Source organism: Neofelis nebulosa, chromosome 4, assembly GCF_028018385.1.
Source record: "Neofelis nebulosa isolate mNeoNeb1 chromosome 4, mNeoNeb1.pri, whole genome shotgun sequence".
Lineage (NCBI taxonomy): Eukaryota > Metazoa > Chordata > Mammalia > Carnivora > Felidae > Neofelis > Neofelis nebulosa.
The window spans coordinates 19,600,520-19,621,778 of NC_080785.1; the positions used below are offsets into that span (position 1 = coordinate 19,600,520).

At 41.1% G+C, this 21,259-nt stretch overlaps 1 protein-coding gene across 1 annotated transcript in view; it reads right to left on the reverse strand.

The window, feature by feature from the left end:
• Nucleotides 1-21,259, reverse strand: part of LRGUK (leucine rich repeats and guanylate kinase domain containing) — a 109,292-nt gene that overhangs the window by 7,870 nt on the left and 80,163 nt on the right. Inside the window, exons 16-18 of the mRNA XM_058724242.1 lie at nt 17,045-17,184; nt 5,328-5,416; nt 3,134-3,256 (exon numbers count right to left, since the gene is read on the reverse strand). Of these exons, the coding sequence (XP_058580225.1) occupies nt 3,134-3,256; nt 5,328-5,416; nt 17,045-17,184 (352 nt within the window). The remainder of the gene's footprint in view (nt 1-3,133; nt 3,257-5,327; nt 5,417-17,044; nt 17,185-21,259) is intronic.

The following is a 21,259-nucleotide window of genomic DNA, read 5'->3' on the forward strand; positions in this document are numbered from 1 at the left end:
TTAGGGCTGTTGTAACAACATACTGTGAACTGAGTGGCTGAAATGCATTGTCTCACAGTCCTAGAGTCTAAAAGTCTCAAGATCAAGGTATCAATAGGACTGGTTCCTTCTGAGGGCTGTGACAAAGAATTCTAGGCCTTTCTTCTAGCTTCTGGTGGTTTTCTGGCAATCTGGTGTTCCTAGGCTTTACATCACCCAAGCACTCTTCTGTGTGTATGTCTGTGTCAAATTTCTCCTTTTTATGTGGCCATATTGCATTAGGGGTCTACCTTACTCCAGTATGACCTTATCTTAACAAATTACATCTTCAACAACCATATTTCCAAGTAAGGTCACATTCTGAGGGGGTTAGGAATCCAGCAGGTAAATTTGGTGGGAGGCAGGACACAATTCAACCCATAACACATGTTTTGGTCTCTTATTTTTGAAAAAGAGTATGTGTGCATTTAAAGCACACACCAGGGGCACCTGGGTGGCTCAGTTGGTTAAGCGTCTGACTCTTGATCTCAGCTCAGGTCTTGAGTTGTAAGTTCAACTTACAGGGTTGTAAGTTCAAGCCCCATATTGGGCTCCATGCTGGGCTCCATGTTGGCCATGGAGCTTAAACACAAGTAAACCTTTTTAAAAAAAAAAAGGGGGGGGGTTACAGAGCAAGTTCTGTCTCTCAACAATTACTCTTCCTTTGTATCAAAGAAAGCAGTAAATGAAAATGCTTTGAAAGACAGATGTAAAAGAAGTATAAAGAAATATCAGAGTTGAAAGACACACGTCTATTACCACAAGTGAACATTCAGACTTGAGGGTAGGCCTGACCCACCCTTTTCACCTGGGGGACAGACGATGAATAAGCTCAGTGCAGCCTGTTAAGTACTCTTTTTCTCTCTCTGTCATGGTCTGAACGTGTCCACTCCCCTCCCTTCAATTCATATGTTGAAATCCTAATGCCAATAAGATGATTTTGGGGTGGGGTGGGGGTGGGACCTGCCGGAGTTTGTGAGGAATTGGATCAGAGCCCTTATAAGAAGAGACACAAGAGCTCTTGCTTCCTCTCTCTGCTCTCCACCACGTAAGGAAGAGGCAAGACGGTGGCCATCTGCAAACCAGGAAGAGGACCCTTACCAGAATGTGACAATGCTGGTCCTCGATCTCAGACTGCTTAGCACCCAGAAGTGTGAGAAATGAATGTCTGTTGTTCAAGCAACCCAGTCTACAGTAATTTGTTACAGCCGCCTGAACTAAGACCTTCTCTTTCTCACTGGATTCTCATCAACCTAGTGCACTAAAACTTCAGAGCTTGAATAAATCCTCACAGATCCACAGTTTCAACACTATCAAAGAAAGTTAACTTGCTAATCATAATACTAGGTCCCCAGTATCTAGCGAAATGTATAGGCTTGGAGGAACCATTTAGAAGGGATGGTTGTTTTTCATCATCAAGCTTATGAAAGGACATCCAAATGGTACAACAATGGAACTCAGAAATAAAGGAAAACATCACTCATTCTTTAAACTGTCATTCTTATCATGATACATGCCCTTAAAAAATATCCTTTGCTGTGGGCAGAGTTTTAAAATAACTTTTTAAAGTTATATTAATACTTCAAAATTGATTAAATGTTCACCATTGAAAATAAGGGAGAAGAACAAAGAAAATAAAAATTGGTCATAATCTCATCACCAGAAGATACTGTTCGGATATTTTCAGTATTTTTTTTCCTATACATACGCATGAATATCTTTAAACCTAATTATGTTGGATATACATATGCATTTCAATTTCAACACTTATTATATCATAGGCATTGATTTGTATTTAACTCCTTATACCTTAACTAACATTTGTTTTAACATGTGAGAAACTTAATCATGTGTAATGGGCCAATTTTTTCCACTGACGAAATATTTCATCAAATCATCATGGATTCTTAATAGTCTTTTTAGGATATAAATATAAAATACATATCCAGTGCACACAATTTAGAAGGTACAGAAAAAGGATAAGAAGAAAATAAAAATAACTGATAATCTTAGAGAAATATCCACTGTTAATGTTTTAGTGCACTTCGTTCCCATCACATTTCTTGTCTATACATTGCCATGTATTCAGACACTCCAGAGAGACTGCCAAACCCACACACCCCGTCTGAAGAGTTCTCTACTTGGTTCTCTGTCATTGGTTTGTCTGGCCCGGCCACAGATAATCGGATAAAGGGTGGGTGCTTGATATAGGTGCAACCAATGTGTAGACCAGCTTATTTCCTACAGATCTCTATTCAAGAGTGGCACCCCTGCCAGGTGGTTATTGACCCAACCAGCCAGATCTTTGCTTGGGAAGTTTGGATTCAAGACCGATGGAGAGATGGTCAATTGTAGAAATAGACGTGGCTGAAGAAGCAGCTTTATTCTGTCTATTACAGAATATAATAGAATGCTTGCTAAGGCCAAGCATTGAATTCAGTGGGGGAGTGTCTGCTGTGGTCTATATGTAGTCTTCACCTTAACACATATTCAGCTTTTGAACCACACTTTGACACATTAAGCAATGGAACCCTGAAATGCCCCCCTTTTCCTTTAATGTTAGACATCGGCTGGTAAACATTTAGAAACACAGCACTACATTAATCAGAGATGTTGATTGCAGATTACAAACACCAACTCTGGCTAATTTTAATATTTAAAAGAGAGTTATTGAAAAGCTACTGCATAGTTTATAGACTTAATGGAAAATGGAGAAATCACACCTAAAACCCAGGCAGGAACCAAGGTAAGCCAGGTACCAAGTTCACAGCCAGGTCTCAATATGGGAAGAGATTGGTAGATCATCACTGCTTGCACTCCACCATGGATGCTTGATCTTCCACGACTGGTGTCTTGAATGATCTCTAACTGCCCTGCATCTTTGTGTCACTCCCTTAAGATTCAAAATCCCAGAAAGAAGCTTTTAACCGTATGAACACAGGTTATATGCCTGTATCCTCCCTAGAGGGCCAGGATCTACTCCTCTGAAATTCCAGAGTGGACGGTGGGGCCCTGCTTCCCAGTTTTAGGATTTCTCTGAAGCTTAGGGATGAGTGCCATGATTTTAACTAATCATCGGAAAAGAGCCACTTATATCCAACAAAACTCAACTCACCTCTTTTCAGAATATGGTCCAAAGGGGGTTTTAAAATAATCTTCAGAAAGGTCAAAATTTTTCTGTAATTCGAAAGCTGTAAAATAATGTAGACTATTGATAATAGGTGCTGGTACCAGACCCCTGAAATCAGAAAAAGAAAACCTGCAAGAATTTTGTAATGATACCAAACGTATACACATGTAATACCTAAATACTGACCAATGTTATCCACATAAATGCAAATGCTAATAAAATCTATTTGGAACAACTGCAACATTTACTCCAGAGCTTGTCTTAAAACACTAACGTTATTACGTTCTAATTTGTAGATTAAGCAAATTTGTATTGTTTTGAATCTTCCTTATCCATTAAGTCACTAATATAAGCAAATTATCTTCCTACTGATAGGACGTATTCTACATATTCTATTATAAATCCTAGTCCATTTGTTATGTGAGGCCCAGCAATGTATCAACTGCTATTAAAACTGAAATAGATATTTCTGAATTTTGTTTACAATCCAATGCTTTGAAATGATACCAGAATAAAATATCTCTAAAAATGCTAATGTTATAATCTCAACTGAACTTTAGTGGAAATATTTTTTCATCTCTACTAGCCTGTTTCCCCAGAGTAACTTGAAAGAATCATTAACCATTTTCAGCGAAAAAAATCCCATCTCTATTCCCCTCAGACTTGCTAAATAGAGTTGCTGTGTGCAAAGTAGGCCAATTGCACATAAATGCATGCAAATTCAAAGCATCTCTCTGTCCTAGTATGACCCATTTGGAGCTCATATTTCAAACTGCTTAGTTGTCTATCCCCAGTGTTTTCATAAGCATGGTCCTGCTGCTGGTCAGAGGTCACACAGACCCCAGTTTTGATGCTCTGGAGGACACTGCCTACCTCCTGGCCATCACCCCCCTGGCCCTTCAGTAGAACTCCATATATACGGCACAGCCAATCTTTTGAACCAGATTATCCAAAGATAGCCTACTAAGATGGAGAAAATTCATCACACTTTTTGGATAGGTAACAAATAGACAAAACTTGGTTTCATTTATATTGGTTGAAGACTTTCCACAGCTTAAAATTATAGACAATGAAAAGAACTGAAATTGAAAAAAAATTTTTTTAATGGCTTCTTTATTCTGCTTCCTTGAATCACTGCATTCTAAAAAGCTTTTTTAAATGCTATAATTAAGGTCTTGTCAATGTTCTTCCTAACTTTCTGAAAACAGGGACTTCACTTTATTTCTCAAATTTTCTAAAATGACATAGAAAAGAGAATTCAGAATACCAAAACCTGTAACATTAAGGGGCACCTGGTAGCTCAGTAGGTCAAGTGTCGGACTTTGGCTCAGGTCACGATCTCAGGTTTGTGAGTTTGAGTTCCTCGTCGGGCTCTGTGCTGACAGCTCAGAGCCTGGAGCTGCTTCAGATTCTGTGTCTCCCTCTCTCTTTGCCCCTACCCTGCTCATGCTCTTTCTCTCTCTCTCAAAAATAAATAAACATTAAAAAAATTTTTTAAATGAGACTACCATTACTTAAAACAAAAACAACCCTGTAACATAATGAGAAAATTGCAAACATTTTATAGCCATCATGACCTAGTTATTCATTTTGAGTAAATATTAAAGCCTAAATATGCCTCTTAATACACAACAATTAGTAGTACAGTAATTACTATAGCCATAACATCACAAAGACTACTATGCAGAATGAACTAAATAAAACCTTTCATATTAAGAACTGAGAATTCATAGATTAATAGAGACAATAATTCCCACCCTCATGGAATTTGCAGTTTAATATGGGGAGGATGCATTAAATAAATGACTTCACAAATAATTAATTACTATTGTTTTGAGAATCGTGATGGACGAGAACAAGATATTCAGCAAGATATAATTAACCTTCAGTTATGAACAGCTTTGGTGAAGGCTGATATATGTATTCAATTCCACCTGAAATACCATTTTTTAAAAAACCATCAGTTTCTAGGAGCTGTGAACATATTACCTCTTCTTTAAAAATATATAAATGAAAGGAAAATACCACTTATAGAACCAGTTTACTACTCATTCACCGGATCTACCTTAGTACAGAGGCCCCCGGTTAGGTCGATGATCTGGGATTCATGGGGTCTATTTGGATCCTAGAGAATCAAGGTAAAGATGCCCAGGTGTAAATAAATGTGATAAATCGCTACCTTTGAAACAAAACGGTGTGATGAGGAGGAATCTTTCCCATCAGGGCCTGCCGGGCTGTCTCATATTGTCTCTCTATAGAATCTCTTTCCTAGGCAAGAAATATGATGAGAAAAAAATTATACTGCTGGTAAAAATACGTCAGATGGTAAAAGTACCCATAATCACTGTCTTCTTACAAGAGATTGTCAAATATGTGGAAAGAAAAGGGGAAAGAAGGCCTAAATAAACAACTGGTATTGGTTCAGTGGAAAGAAAAAGAAGTTATAAATAAAAAATAGTTTTATGAAGACCACAGTTTAATGTATCGACTTTATTTGATATCTAAATAATAGTGTAGCAATTTCTTATTAATGTTTATACATATTTTTTTAATCTTTCCCATGAGATTATCTCTCAAGGATATATATTATTATTGTCTCTTTAGTCTTCCCAGATCTTGGCACAAAGAGTAGTTAGCAGATGGGCTAAATACGACCCTGAAATAGGACAAAGCAAGAGGTCTTTCTCCCATGTTTCACCATCACATCACCATCATTATATACTTAACCAGTGGATGGGAATACAAAAACATAAAAGACACAATCTCCGCATTCAAAAGATTTATACTTTGGTGGCAAAAGGGGATTTAAAAAGATGGAGAAAAGGGGTTCTTGGGCGGCTCAGTTGGTTAAGTGTCTGACTCTTGATTTCGGCTCGGGTCATGATCTCACGGTTCATGAGTTCAAGCCCTGCATGGGGCTCTGTGCTGACAGTGTGGGTACTGCTTGGGATTCTCTCTCTCCCTCTATCTCTGCCTCTCCCCCACTCATGCTCTCTTTCTCTCCCTGTCAAAATAAACTTTATTAAAAAAATTAAAAAATTAAAAATGAAATAAAAATAAAAAGATGGAGAAAAAAGATAGCACATGCTGTTTTATAAATAGTGCATGTATCTACATACAGATTATCTAACAGTGTGATCTTTTTAGCAACCGTCCATTTACAGGATTTGCTCACTTAAAGCAAATCTGACATAAAATTCTTAATTTACAGGAGAGATAGATTAGCAGGTGCTTATTTGTTTTACATAAAAGACCCATTTGTAAAGGGATTTATAATAGCATTTGTTTAAACAGCAATCTTCGCTTGCAGAAACTTAATATGAAATAAACCTGTTTCGACTTTAATGTCACTCCCAGCCTCCTCTCTACCTTGATATTTCGTTAAAATCCCATAGGAAATGACAACAAACCAGTATCCCAGTGGAAGAATAACGCCCAAGGCATGGTCCTGAGCCCATACCTCCAGGCTAACACCTAGTTTAGCCTTGGGGGCTAGCATCATATCAAGTGGTTGCATGTGTTTGGGGGAATTCTTCAAGAATCAATTTTTAGGGGTTAAGTTGATGTGATTCTAAAAACACCCTTGAAAACTGCTTAAATAACTCCACAAATACACCTAAATTGTTTCATACTACTATAAAATTACTATATATGGACCAACTCTGCTGTACTATTCACTCCCAGGTTATTTTGTTATTATTTTTCCTCAAATTATCTCTATAGCAGCACATATATTTTCTATTGTGGTTTTGCTTTATACCATCTTTATTTTTTTTCTATATTAATTAGTGGTTTAAATTATATCATGACTAGGAAGATGACAGTACCAGTGGAAGCACAGTTTGGATCTTTCAGAATTCCCACACAAAAACTAGTTACAGCAAGCAGACAGCAAACTAAAAAATAGATCAAAATATTTACAAGAAAATTAGGTGGCAAGATATCCCTACAACCCCTAAATAAAGGTGATCATAGCCGCAACACCGCACGGTACCAGTGTTCATGTGAGAGGAAGCCAAAGGAAGCAACAGGGGGACTAAAAGAGCTGAGAACAGGAGAACTTCAAAATGGCCAAAAGTATTCACTGGAAAGAAAAGCAGCACCATTGGGCGCCACAGCTGGAATACAGGGGGGCCCGTTCTCACTCCAGTAGTGGGTAAGGATAAAGGGTCCGCAGTGAGTCCCGTAGGAGCTGGATCAACTGTGACTTTTTTGTAACGTTTTTATATGTTTGTGTATTTTTGAGAGAGACAGAGCAAGAGTGGGGGAGGGCAGAAGAGATGGAGACACAGACTCTGAAGCAGGCTCTGGGCTCTGAGCTGTCAGCATAGAGCCCGAGGGGGTGCTCCAACTCACAGATCGTGAGATCACGACCGGAGCCAAAGTCAGATGCTTAACCAACTGAGCCACCCAGGTGCCCTTCATCTGTGACTTCTTGACACTGACCCACTATGGTTCTTTTCTAAGACAGGACCCCACACTAAAGAAAAGCTGATGGGAGCAGAATAAAAATTAGTTAGGACAGAGGAAACAGAGACAAAGAAAAGAGAACATCTAGACCAAAGTGGTGGAGGGGAACAGAGCCAGGAAACCCCTAAAAGAAGACTGCTGTATATTTTAACACAACTTGAAAGAACCATGCTTCCTTATAAATGTTTGAGAGAACTAATTTCCCATAAAAATGAGAAACTTTTGGGACGCCTGGGTGGCTCAGTTGGTTAAGCGTCTGACTTTGGCTCAGGTCATGATCTCATGGTTGGTGGATTCGAGCCCCATGTCAGGCTCTGTGCTGACAGCTCAGAGCCTGAAGCCTGCTTTGGATTCTGTGTCTCCCTCTCTCTCTGCCCCTCCCCTGCTCTAGCTCTGTCTCTCTCAAAATAAATAAACATTAAAAAAAATTTTTTTAAACTTTCTAGTAAAATCCCAAAGCTATTATTTTAAAAAAGAGAAAATGGAGAATAACACTTCTACATACAAGGAAAGCATGCTCACGAAACACATAAAGTCTGTAATCTACCATTTCAAAATTAACTAAAAGACATTAAGGAAATGACACAAAACATTAACGAACAAATAACTTACAAATTTTAAAAATGTTTATTTTGAGGGAGAGGGGCAGAGCAGAGCCTGACGCAGGCCTCGATCTCACGAACCACAAGACCATGATGTGAGCCAAACCACGAGTTGGACACCTAACTGACTGAGCCAGCCAAGAGCCCCACAATTTTTAAAACTTCTAAGTGAGGTGACAGAACTCAAGAAAGAACTAGAAATAGGGGGGAAAAAAAAGAGTCACCTAAGAAATGAAAACTAAACCAGAAGGAATATAAGAGTGAATAACACGCACACATAATGCCTTCAGAGGAACAGCAAGTGAATGAAGGAAATTTTTTAAACTCAAAAAGAAATGAAAGAGGTAAAAAGATTCAACAGAAGATGACAAATATTAAAGACAGGCAAAGAAGATCCAACATACACACAGTAAGAGCCCTTGAGAAAGAAACCAAAACAAGGAAACCCGTTAGGTTGTAAAAACTACAATTCAAGTCTAAAGTATGACAGATGCTCATCGGCAGGCAATGCTGTCCCCACAGCCCTTTCTGGATCTAGCAGAGAATAAGCCTCGACAACAAAACTAGTGGAGACACTGGCCTGAGGCCTAATGGTAAGTATCAAGTGTGCACATACTTGAGAACTAAGACAAAATGAGAATTAAAAGGGAGCGAGCACATGACTGTGCACTGAGAGTGTCGCTGTAGCCCTGCCATAAACAAACTGGGGTGGAGAACATTTGCAAACAAAATACTTTTAACCGTTTTCCGTTTTTATACTGGGGGCTAGTAGCATTGGCATTGTCATCCTGAGACTCTTCTATACGTGATCTAGAAAAAACAAGGGAGAAGTTTAGTGACATTGGAGTTCTATCATCTCCAACGTCTTTCAGAATTGGGATTCTCAGTGTGGAAGAAAGATATGTCATAGAGGAGAAGATGAGTAAAAATCCTCACGTCTTGAATCTGAATTGGAAATATTAAGTTGAACTCATGAAATATTTTATCTATCCATAGAAAAGGCCTAGAAACAATGACCACCCCAATAGCAATGAGCACTCTGCTCTTAGCGACTTGCATGACCATCTTCTGCTTAAAGGAACCAGAGCTTCTTGGAGAATAGGGGGGTTACGGGTTGGAGTAGGTAATGAACCAAAGAGCGTAGAATATCTGGTCCTAACAGAAAGCAGGACGGCAACCCAAGTCGACATAGGTCATGTTAAAGGACACAGGAGCCAACCTGAAGAAGCTCACACTGGCCAAAGGGAGGATAATTTGAGTTTCGATGAGGTTACAAAATGCAGCAGGTAGATACCGTTCAATATGCACAAATCAAGAACAGAATGATCACAAATAATATTTAAAAATTAATTGGTCACCTTCAGAGACTAATTAATAGGAAACCATTATCTTGAAAAAAGCACTTAGACTGCTGATCCTATCTGACCAGTGTCACTTGGTGACCAGGTGGCAGAAGAGAGTAGCATCTCTTTGTAGTACTATTGCATCTAATAAATCCAGTGGATGCAGAAAGCGCTTTTCTTTTGGAGTCAAAACAGACATTGCTAAGCTGTGTGACCTTGGACAAGCTCCCTGAGATGAGCTTCCTCCCAGTCTTGAAAGGAAGTGGTGCTTAGTGGATGCTGGTGCCCAATATTTTGTTACCACAGATTCCCCTTGTCACTGGCTTTCATACAGTCAGGTACTTTGTAGGACTGGACTGGGCTTGTCTGCCCCACGCGTACATTTGCTAAATGGGCTTTGAGTGAATCAATCATTCAGCAACTTCTTTTCTGAAGAATCGGCTCTCAGTAAGCCGGCCTGCCCCATGAGTGAGGGTGTTCCCTAAGAGAGTCAGAAGACCCGGCTGAAGAAACATACAAGTGAAGGCCAAGTGAAGGTTGAAAATCGAGCTGCTTCTTTCTGGAAGGCAAAGATGTCACCCCAGTTCCAGAGCAGAAAGTGTTCACCAAGCCATCGTAACCTTCACGTATGCGTTCCAGGGAGCCAGCCATTGAAAAAGGGGTTGTGTCAGCGAGGGAAAATGAGGTATAGTGTTATCTGACAAAATGCAAGAACTCTGACTTCTGTAATCAATAGTAATAAAGTGAGTCTTGTATAAACAAAACCTCTCACTGCATAGGGTTTGTTATGTACTTTTTGCAGCAGTAAGAAAAGAGCTGTGCACCTTTTTTTTTTTTTTTTTTTTTGTACTCAAACCTTAAAAGAAAATTGTGTTTAAGAAGTAAGGTTGATCAAAGTTTTATTTACAGCTCTCCAGGAATCTTTCAGAGAAGTTCAAATTAATATGCTCTGGGAGTCACTCGGAAAAGTAAGTACCATTTAAGCTGAGAAGAGAGAAGAAATAAAGCAACAAGGATTGTATAAGCAAGGAATAAGGAAATAAACTGAATACTTTATTACCATTTAAACTCCTGTGAAATTATGGTCATATTCATTGAAAGCATTTTATATTGATAAGCTATTTAGAGTCACAAGCAAGAAAAATGATGTTAGCAGATGTTTTTCAAACTTGAAGAACACTATTCTTCGACATTTCTTTTCTAACAAAGACAAGCCATTTGGGTCCCAGTGATCCCAGAGATGAGGAACAAAAAACAGCTGTCAATATATTAAGCAGAGGTAATACTGAGACTATCTCCATGCTCCGTTGGCCCATTTTCTACTCAGAGAAAGAAGGCAGTAGTAGAAGGGCTAGAGATACACTGACGAGAAGACACTAGAGGGGTCTCTACCAGATGGTACGTTCGGTAAGCACAGGGATGAGTTCTACTTCATTCTAGTGTCTAGAACAGGGTCTGGTAAGCAAATACCTGATATGTACTGAAAAGCAAATCCTGATCCTATATACCTGGTAGGAATTCAACAGATTCAAGACGTGTGAGAAGAACAGAAGATGCATCAGTGAGAAGGAAGGCAGGGGAAGGGAACGCGTTAGGGCAGGAAAGGGGAGGGGAAGGGAGCCTTCTGCAAATGGGAACGGACTGGATGGCTAGGACAGCAAAGGCTCTTCCCAGGCTTGCTAAATTCGCAATGACAGACTAAACTCAGCCTCCAACAACTATCACTCAGACTATGGACACTACTTTCACACATGGCCACACTTCCCTCAGCTCATTATTCCCCTTCTCCCAGATCTACATCCAGTGGGACAGGAAAGTAAATCCCAGGTCTTAACCGCTCCCACCCTACTGTGGCCTACTGCTGTGGTCTGGATTCCTGACTCTCTTCAAACCCTTCAGCCCGATTGTGTAGTTGGACCTTGGGTTTCGATTTTGCAGCATCACCCTCAGACTACCCCCTTGTAGACTGCCCTTGATTTTTCAAGCTGCAGGAAATCCCACTCACCCCCAGAGAAGTTAAGTAACTCACTGAGGCTTGTCCAGCTAACGAACAAACAAATGACATTCATTCTACTGCACCAGGTGCCCTCCTAAACCCCACAAGTGCCAGCATCCCTCACGTCTTTTACAACATTTACCACCTTCCTCCCCCTCCCTAGATAAGCACTCTCCCGACTTTATGGTATCCACCTTTTTTGCTATACTTTTATCACCTAAACACCCTAAGTATTATGGTTTACTATTGCCAATTTGTTTTCAAAATTTTTTTTTAATGTTTATTTATTTTTGAGAGACAGAAAGAGCATGAGCAGGGGAGGAGCAGGAAAGAGCGGAAGACACAGAATCCAAAGCAGGCTCCAGGCTCTGGGCTGTTAGCACAGAGCCCAATGCAGGGCTCAAACACAAGGACCACGAGAACATGACCTGAGCCGAAGTCGGATGCTTAACCAACTGAGCCACTCAGGCGCCCCTAGTATTGCCAACTTTTAAACTATGTATTAATAGAATCATACAATACGTATTCTTTAGAGTCAATGATTCTTTGGCTCAACAGCATGTTAGCAAGATACATCCATGGAGCCAAGGTGGATCACTTTCATTACTGCACATATTTCACTCTATGAATATTCAAAATTTTATTCGGCCAATCTACTGCTAACGGACACTTGAGTTTCCAGTTTGGAAACTGCTATGCACAAGGGTACCATAAACATTCTTGAACACATCTTCCGGTGCCCATAGCCGCACATTTCTTTTGGAATACCACTGCTGAGGCGTAGGGTACAAATGCCCACCTATTCGCTAAAGCATACAAAGTGAACCTTCTATCAGTTGTCTTACAAGAATTTCCACTGCTCCACATCTCAACAGTCAGCTCATAATTTCAGCACTTCTGGTTTATGCATAATGGTATCTCACTGTGGCTATAATTTGCATTTCCTGATAATGAGGTTGCCTATCTCTTCACCTGATTATTGGCCATCTAGATACTATCCTTTGTGAAGAGATTCTTCCCTGAGCCATTTTTTTCTTAATAGTTTATAAAAGTTCTTTATATATTCTAAATAAAAGCCTTTGGCCAGTTTTGGTTATTGCAAATATCATCTCCCTCTGTGTCGTTTGTCTTTTTTTCTCTTTAATACTGTTTTTTTTTTAATTAACAAAAGTTTCTAATTTTAATGCTCCTCAACATTTTAAACGTTTAAACTCTTCCTTTGTAATTAGTATTATGTTTAAGGAATCTACACCTGCCTCAAAGTCATAAATATCTTCTTACATTATCTTCTAGCAATATTATTGCTTTGTCTTTCACATTAACATAGATAATCCACCTTAAATTTTGTAATCACACCTTGCAGTTAGAAACTGTGCTCAAGAAAAGGTGGAGTACTTGAATACAGGGATGAGACAGAAAGGTATTGTGTGCACGGAGAGTTTGGGTGGGTATGAGCACAGAGGAAGACCACGGTCTTCAACATGAGAGGGAAGGAGCTTCAGAGAAACAGGACCCAAAAAGGAAATTTCCACCTATCCATTACTGTCAAATGGCTCCCTTGACAGTTTCTAAAGGCGAATATGAACACATTATATCTACAGTTAAGAGACACCAAAAAAGCCAAAAATCTGTACTTTTTTTTTTTGAACAATTTACGATACAGGTTTTTGACAGGAAGTTGCAATTACTTTCTTCAATCCACTAAAAAAGGCTTCAGAAATACATGGAAATTTATGTTGGGAAAGTAAAATGAGGAAAAACAACATCTTCTCCAAAAGGTTACAGTGAAAGGTATGGGAGATCATTTACATGAAAGCCCTTTCCAAATTACAAATGTGTGTAGGGGCTATTTATGTTCTCTAACATAACATGGTAACATCTCTATAGGCTTCTGCTGTCATGTTGCTCCTTTTGCATTGTTAACAGCCGTGCAGAAGGTTAATACCCTAAAATCTGATAAATGCTTACAATTTAAAAATAGCATTGAATTCATAAGCTTTAAAAGAAAATAAGGCACTAAAAATAACTTTAAGCACATTCGCCCCATATATATGACAGCGTAGTTTAGTATTTTGCTAGTATTTTGTGTGTATTTCTGAAGAATGTAGCTGTTGGCTGTGAGGGGATGTGATTTGCTTCTTTGCGAAGCCATTGTTACATTGTATCTCTACCAGCTCCCACGGAAAAGATACCAGAACCTCCAGGCTGCAAGGGGTTTGAGCGATGTTACCATCCTGGATGGGTCACTGCCAACCCTCTAACACCATACATGTTCCAGACCAGACCACGGATGCTCTAGATTACAGGGCTGAATGGTTTCTCAGGGAGGTGACTGCAGGTAAGGAACGACCTGGCTAAAAGTTCACGAGGCTCCTTTTGACCACAAGTGGTAGGTAACACCTGCACCCCTTCTCCATGTACCACCACCAAGGTGGCCCCTTCTACCCTCGCATTGCCTTTTTATCACATCCTTTCCTCTCCAGTTTCTCCATACTGTTCATTAATTTCATACTGACATGTTGGCCAGGAATTATAGCTAAGAACACATAGTGGGGGGGGGGGCGGGATTCCCCCCCTCTGTTCTTCTTATCCTCTCTTCTCACTCCTAAATACCTGAGTGCCCCTGACCAGACAAAAGCGATCTTTAATGAAGCCTGAAAGTTTTCTAACAGGTAAAATTCAGACTGGTCGTGTTGAAATAAATCATGAATACCCACTAACTGGCAGAGAGGTGTGAGTTTCTCCTCCGTGTGTGTGAGGTTGTTATGGCAGGACAGCAGAACTGGGATGCGAGCCAGTCGGTGACGCTGCCAGGACATGGCCCCATCGTGAAGGATTAAGTACGGCCAAGGATTTGTGTTCTAGAGTTTACACTATGGATACGCCATGTCCTGGGGACACAAAGGAGAACATACATTTGAAAGTCTAAGCCCCAGGGGCTCCTGGGTGGCTCAGTTGGTTGGGCGTCCAACTTTGGCTCAGGTCATGATCTTGCGGATGGTGGGTTCAAGCCCCGCGTCGGGCTCTGTGCTGACAGTTCAGAGCCTGGAGCCTGCTTCAGATTCTGTGTCTCCCTCTCTCTCTGCCCCCTCCCCTGCTTGAGCTCTATCTCTCTCAAAAATAAACATTAAAAAAAAAGAAAAGAAAAAAAAAAAGAAAATCTAAGCCCCGACAAGCATAAAATCATACTATCCAAGGACAGGATAACAAGGGCAGAGAGAAAGGGGTAGACTGAGCTGAAAAGAGCTGGATTTCCCAGGATGGAAGGACCGAGGCTGGTAGGCTCCTCATGGAGAGAGAGGAGGTAACTCCTCTTCCCCAATTTTCCAGGATGGGGTAAACCTCAAGATCCTTGAACTTGATCCAAAGAATGGGAGTGATCCCGGCTGCTAATGACTGATATTTGACTTCCCACAGATCCTGGATGGGAACGATTCCAGATCTAATCTATTTTGGAGAAATATGATGTTTCCTGCACTTAAGTTTCATGACATGAATTCCTTTTTTTTTTTTTTTTTTAACTTATTTATTTTTGAGAGACAGAGCACAAGTGGGGGGCAGAGAAAGAAGCAGACACAGAACCTGAAGCAGGCTCCAGGCTCCGAGCTGTCAGCACAGAACCCGACGCGGGGCTCCAGCTCATGAACTGCGAGATCACGACCTGAGCCAAAGTTGGATGCTTAACCGACTGAGCCACCCAGGCGCCCCAACGAATTCCTATTATTTATAAATGTTTGGAGTGCACCCACCCTCTGTGCCTTTTTTTTTTTTAACGTTTATTTATTTTTGAGACAGAGAGAGACAGAGCATGAACGGGGGGAGGGGCAGAGAGAGAGGGAGGCACAGAATCCGAAGCAGGCTCCAGGCTCTGAGCCATCAGCCCAGAGCCCGACGCGGGGCTTGAACTCACGGACCGCGAGATCGTGACCTGAGTCGAAGTCGGACGCTTAACCGACTGAGCCACCCAGGCGCCCCCCTCTGTGCCTTTTAAGAAGCCCTCATCCATACCTGTGCCTTTTGCCCTGCCCCAGGTGACTGGACAGTCAGGTTCTCTTGCCTGCTACAATATGAATTCAAGAGACAGAGAGAAGTGGCCAGGAATTGTGAGCACACAGCCAAGAGGCCATGGAGAGTCAGGGCTGGTGTGCGTGAGAATGAGTTCATGTTATGTGCGAGGGAAGCCCGAGTGAGTGGAGGAGGCTGGCCAGGAGAGAGAAGACAACAGGAGAGAGAAATAGGGGCAGAGATGACAGGAACTTGATGCCTCTGGAAGGCGGAGGAACCCCAGCGCCTCACTTTCTAATCCTAGCGCTGGTCGGTTCCTGTGAGGTCTATACCTCATCCATGCTCGTGATGTACTGTGAATCCACTCGTTCATGTTTTTTATATGGAACTACCTCTTACTGAAGCTGACTTGAATGGATATCTGTGTCTTGTACCCGCGACACTGTCATTTTATGACTTAATCCAAGTAGGCTGCAGAGCTACGCCTGTATACACTGCAGCCCGAGACTTTTCGTCTGAAGTAACCAGTCTGATTCTCTTGACCTGCCCGCGGCTCTGACTTTAGAACGTGATATAATTATTTGGTTAGAACAGCCTAGCCTTGGGGCACTTGGGTGGCTCAGTCAGCTGAGACTCTGACTCTTGATTTTGGCTCAGGTCATGATCTCACGGTTTGTGAGATCGAGCCCTGTGTCGGGCTCTGTGCTACATACAGCCTGCTTGGGATTCTCTGTCTCTCTCTTTCTCTTTCTCTCTCTCTCTCTCTCTCTCTCTCTCAAAAGTAAATAAGCAAACACTAAAAAGAGATAGAGGAAGAACATTTTAGCCTTAAGGAAAAACAAACTAGGACCTGACAACCAAAAGCCAAGTCCTGTGGAATCGGTGATGACGGCAGTGGCCATGATCTAGGCCTCTTCAGATTCCCAGATTGTCCTATGAAACTATTAGGTGGAAAATGAGCACAACCTAATTTCCATGCAGAGCCAACAGTGCACTCCATACTCCTGCACACACTGATTTTTCTGAGTTGTCAAAGAACTGAACTGGGGCAGAGTCACATGACGGGCTTGTGTGCTGCAAACTTCTACACCATGGCCTCTGAGCGGGCTCGTTCTGAAGGCTTGGCACGACAACACTCAGAAACTTACCCCAACAAGAAAGCGAATTTTCTCTCGAAATGCGTATTTTACCGCGTTTATTCTGTTGCAGCGCTTTTCTATTCTTGTAACTAGGAGAGCTGAGTTTTGCCTGGGAAGCTGGGGAAAGGTAGTCACCAAAGCCACACTGGATGCCCTTTGTGGAGCCCACGTCTATTCTCACAAGTGTAGAAAGAGGCCAAAAATTTGTCTTCAGCTGATACCAGAGAAGAACTTTGGCGAAAGTTGGTCTCAAAATCCCAAATCTCCTCCGGGCCCGACCCGTGCAGTGTTCAGTAGGGGCCCAGCCCCCTCCACCCCTCCACCCCTCCACCCCTCCTTACCACTGGGGTTTTTTTGGCTGAAAGTTTGGCCCACAGTTTCACAAAGTAGTTTCTGTCTGTAGCATCCAGGAAATCACACAAACTGGTGGCAGTGAGCTTGCTAGAAGCCTCTTCAGATTTCAGCTGGGGTGTCTCCACATCTGGGAGAGAAGGAAGCAAAGTTTAAAAATCAAAGGCATGAAGTAAGATAAGGGAACTTTCTGAAGGAAGAGAAATGCCTTATCTCTGGATGGGTCTAAAACACAGCAAAACTAAATATTGAAAATCTGTGCATTTCAACCTGAAAAGTGAGATAATTACAGAAATGTCTTACAAAACAAGGTAATAGTTATCACTGAATATAATAAAGTCAGGCCACAGCACCTAGTAGACGTGCCCGGGAGTATACTTAGTACTCATCAATGCAGGCATATAAAGGGCATTGAAGTAAACCTTGGCTCATACAATACCTTCCAGATATGTAACTGAGAAGTCACACTGATAATTACTTTCCATTCAACAAAATTCTTCTAAAAGGCTAGAAGAAAATAAAGCATGCAATGCTGAAAAGAAACTTAAAAAAAAGAATGCAATGGATACTGATGGGGTCACCACTTAACAGAATTTACTCATAAATAATGCTGAAAGTTTCCTTTACAACATTAAAATGTCCAGCGACCTAGAATATAAAGCTAAAATTTTATTACCATTCATCTATAGAGAGCCCTAGTGTAAGTGCCTTTGGATATATACAAACATTAAAACTTTCAGGAATATTGCCTTAAAAATGCTAAAATAGGGGCACCTGGGTGGCCCAGTTGGTGAAGCGTCTCGACTATTGGTTTCGGCTCAGGTCATGATCCCACAGTTCCTGAGACTGAGCCTCCTGTTGGGCTCTGTGCTGACAGCTCAGAGCCTGCTTGGGATTCTCTCTCTCCCTTCCTCTTTGCCCCTCCCCCACTCATGCTAGTTCGGGCCTGCTCTCTTTCAAAATAGATAAACTTAAAAAAACAAAAAAGAAAAAGCATTAATTTTTTAAAAAATCCTAAAATAAATGATTTCCACATGTCCATCGTCTGCTCTGAGCAGACGTGGGAAGTTCTCCTCACCCAAAGACAACAAAACACTAGATGATGTGTAACAAGAGACTTGTTTTGTACACATAGCGAAGCTGAGAAGCCAAGAAAGAAAAATTTCCTTGTGCTGGAAGTAAAAGTCCCAAGTCAGAAGAGTGGGAATCAATGCCAAGAAGTCGGAGTGCTTCGGGGACTGAGGGAGGCCAGTCCGTGTTCTTAATGCAGAAGACCTGGGCTCTTTGATAAGGGGGGGAGCTGGAAAGGGGGCATCTGGAAGTTTCGGCCCACAGACCCAGGGACTGTGCTCGGACACAGTCTCACCTGGACCAGTGTCACCTGGACCGAGGGTGGAAACACCTGGGGGAAATCAGGCCTCTGATCCTGTGTTGCATGCTGGTATGGAATCTGAACTCGAACTCCTACCAAATTGTGTGGCTATTGTGTGCCAATAAAATAAGGAAAAAGCTGTTGTAGATGAGTGCAAGTAATCACGTAGGGGACGCTCAAGGTCCACACCCCAGCACCTGCCTAGAGTGAGAGAGATTCAGGAGGTGCAATGAATGAGCAAGTCTACGCCAGAAGGATTTGTCTTCTTCATTAAATCTTCATGATGGAAAAGCGATTTGATCCATATTTGTTGAGCATGTGCCAGACAGTGCTCTGGAGGCTGGGGATATAACAGTAGACAGAAGGTCCTGACCTGTGGGAATTACATTCTAATATTGGACACAAATAACACATCAGATAACGTCAGGTGGTAAGAAGTGCAACGAAGCAATGGGAAGCCAGATAAGGGGACAGAGTGAGAGATGGCACGATGGTCATAGAAGTCCTCTCTAGAGGAGTGACATCTGGACAGCGATCTAAAATCACAGGAAAAGCATTCAGGTAGCTGAGGCAAAACCATGTCACATAGAAAGAGGTGCTTTGTATAAGGACCCAGAAGCGTGTTTAACATAATTGAATAACAGTAAAAAAAAATCGACATGGCTGAAGCAAGAGGGAGAAAGTGGGGTGGAGAGGTTGGATCCTGTGTTCATTTAAAAGAAAGAGAGCCAGAGCCAGAGAGAGAGAGAGAGAGAGAGAGCGAGTGAGTGAGCTTGTTCCCTGATGGGACCCTAAGAACAGAGAGCATTGTGGAAAAGACCAGATGAATTTGAGAAAAGTTAAGATAAAAATGAAATAGAAGCTATATTCATTGAGATAATTTCCACAAAATTACCATATGTGCGTATGTATGCGTGTGTGTGTGTGCGAGTGTACACACACATACACACACATATACACAGGCACTTGCTCAAAATACATTATTAGTGTCAGGGTTCCTTTTTCTACCTTTCTGAGACGGAAGCAATCTGTATTATGGTGTGCGAACAAGTTAAGTTCAATCTGATGATACAATGTAGCTACAATTCCAACAATATAATGGCTTTATGGTTTCTCAATAATCAAACATTTGGGGTAACGATAATGTGTTTACATTACTATTAAACTACATTGTAATGCCACCACTTTAATGACTTGGAACTCCCATAATGAAGAGTTCCATACAGTTCTTAAAGGAGTTTCTAATGTCTTAAGAGATCCTGCTTCTCAATTTAATATCTATGTGTATATTACCAACATCATAACACCTTGCAACAACTCTTCTTAACATAATCTTCCTCAAATATCTAAATTAAAGACAACCTTGAGGCAACATTAAATCTATATATACAGTCCATAAAAACAACCAAGTTCTTCAGTATAAAGGTTAATTTTAACACCTACAATGAAGCACAACTGAATTCAATGATGCATGACAGATTTTAAAGTTATTTTATGGATTAGTATCATTATTAAATGCAGGAAAATATAAATGAATTACCCAGAACAACCAGAAGTACATCTCAAATTAATTCTAAGTGGCTTAGACCTTGTATTTAGACTTCTATCCCTTTGCAGTCAAGTGAATTAAAATAATTTGCACAAATTTTAAAAGAAGCATAGAATCCAACCTAAATAACAAATGCGATGGGAGCCATGTACCTCAGAATAAAGCATTTTGAGTATATATTTAGTATCATACCATCACATAGACTAAACAAGGGCTTTTACTGCATAAAAGAGAAAATTAAAAATGTTGATGATCTGACATTACTGGCACAGAGCCATGTCAAGAGTAATAAAATTAGAATGTGGGGATCAGACAGTGAATATTTTGAGAAACAAAAATCCCTATTTTAATGGCCAATTTTTCTACATTCATAAGATTACTTATAGAGCAAAACAACTAAGTCCTTTTTCTGTTCAAAAATATGAGACTAAACACTTTAAATTATAAAGGTTTTAACATTTAAAAAAAAATTTTTTTTAACGTTTTATTTTATTTTTGAGACAGAGACAGAGCATGAACGGGGGATGGGCAGAGGGAGAGAGGGAGACACAGAATCCGAAGCAGGCTCCAGGCTCTGAGCCACCAGCCCAGAGCCCGACGCGGGGCTCGAACTCACGGACCGCGAGATCGTGACCTGAGCTGAAGTCGGCCGCTTAACCGACTGAGCCACCCAGGCGCCCCAAGGTTTTAACATTTAAACGAGACCTTGGGGGAAAAAATGAATCAACACTAGAATTTGTCTCCTTTTGGAAACAATTAGAAATGCATGTCTTGGAGGGGCGCCTGGGTGGCTCAGTTGGCTGAGCATCTGACTTCGGCTCAAGTCATGATCTTGTGGTTTGTGGGTTCGAGCCCCGTGTTGGGCTCTGTGATGACAGCTCAGAGCCTGGAGCCTGCCTCGGATTCTGTGTCTCCCTCTCTCTCTGCTCCTCCCCTGCTCATACTCTGTCTCACCCTCTCTCTCAAAAATAAATAAACATAAAAAAAATTAAAAAAAAAAAAGAAATGTATGTCTTGGAAATAGGCTTTTTCTTTCTAAAAAAATTTTTTTTTTTTTTTTAAAATTTAATTTAATTTTTTTTTTAATTTATTTTTGGGACAGAGAGAGACAGAGCATGAACGGGGGAGGGGCAGAGAGAGAGGGAGACACAGAATCGGAAACAGGCTCCAGGCTCCGAGCCATCAGCCCAGAGCCTGACGCGGGGCTTGAACTCACGGACCGCGAGATCGTGACCTGGCCGAAGTCGGACGCTTAACCGACTGCGCCACCCAGGCGCCCCCTAA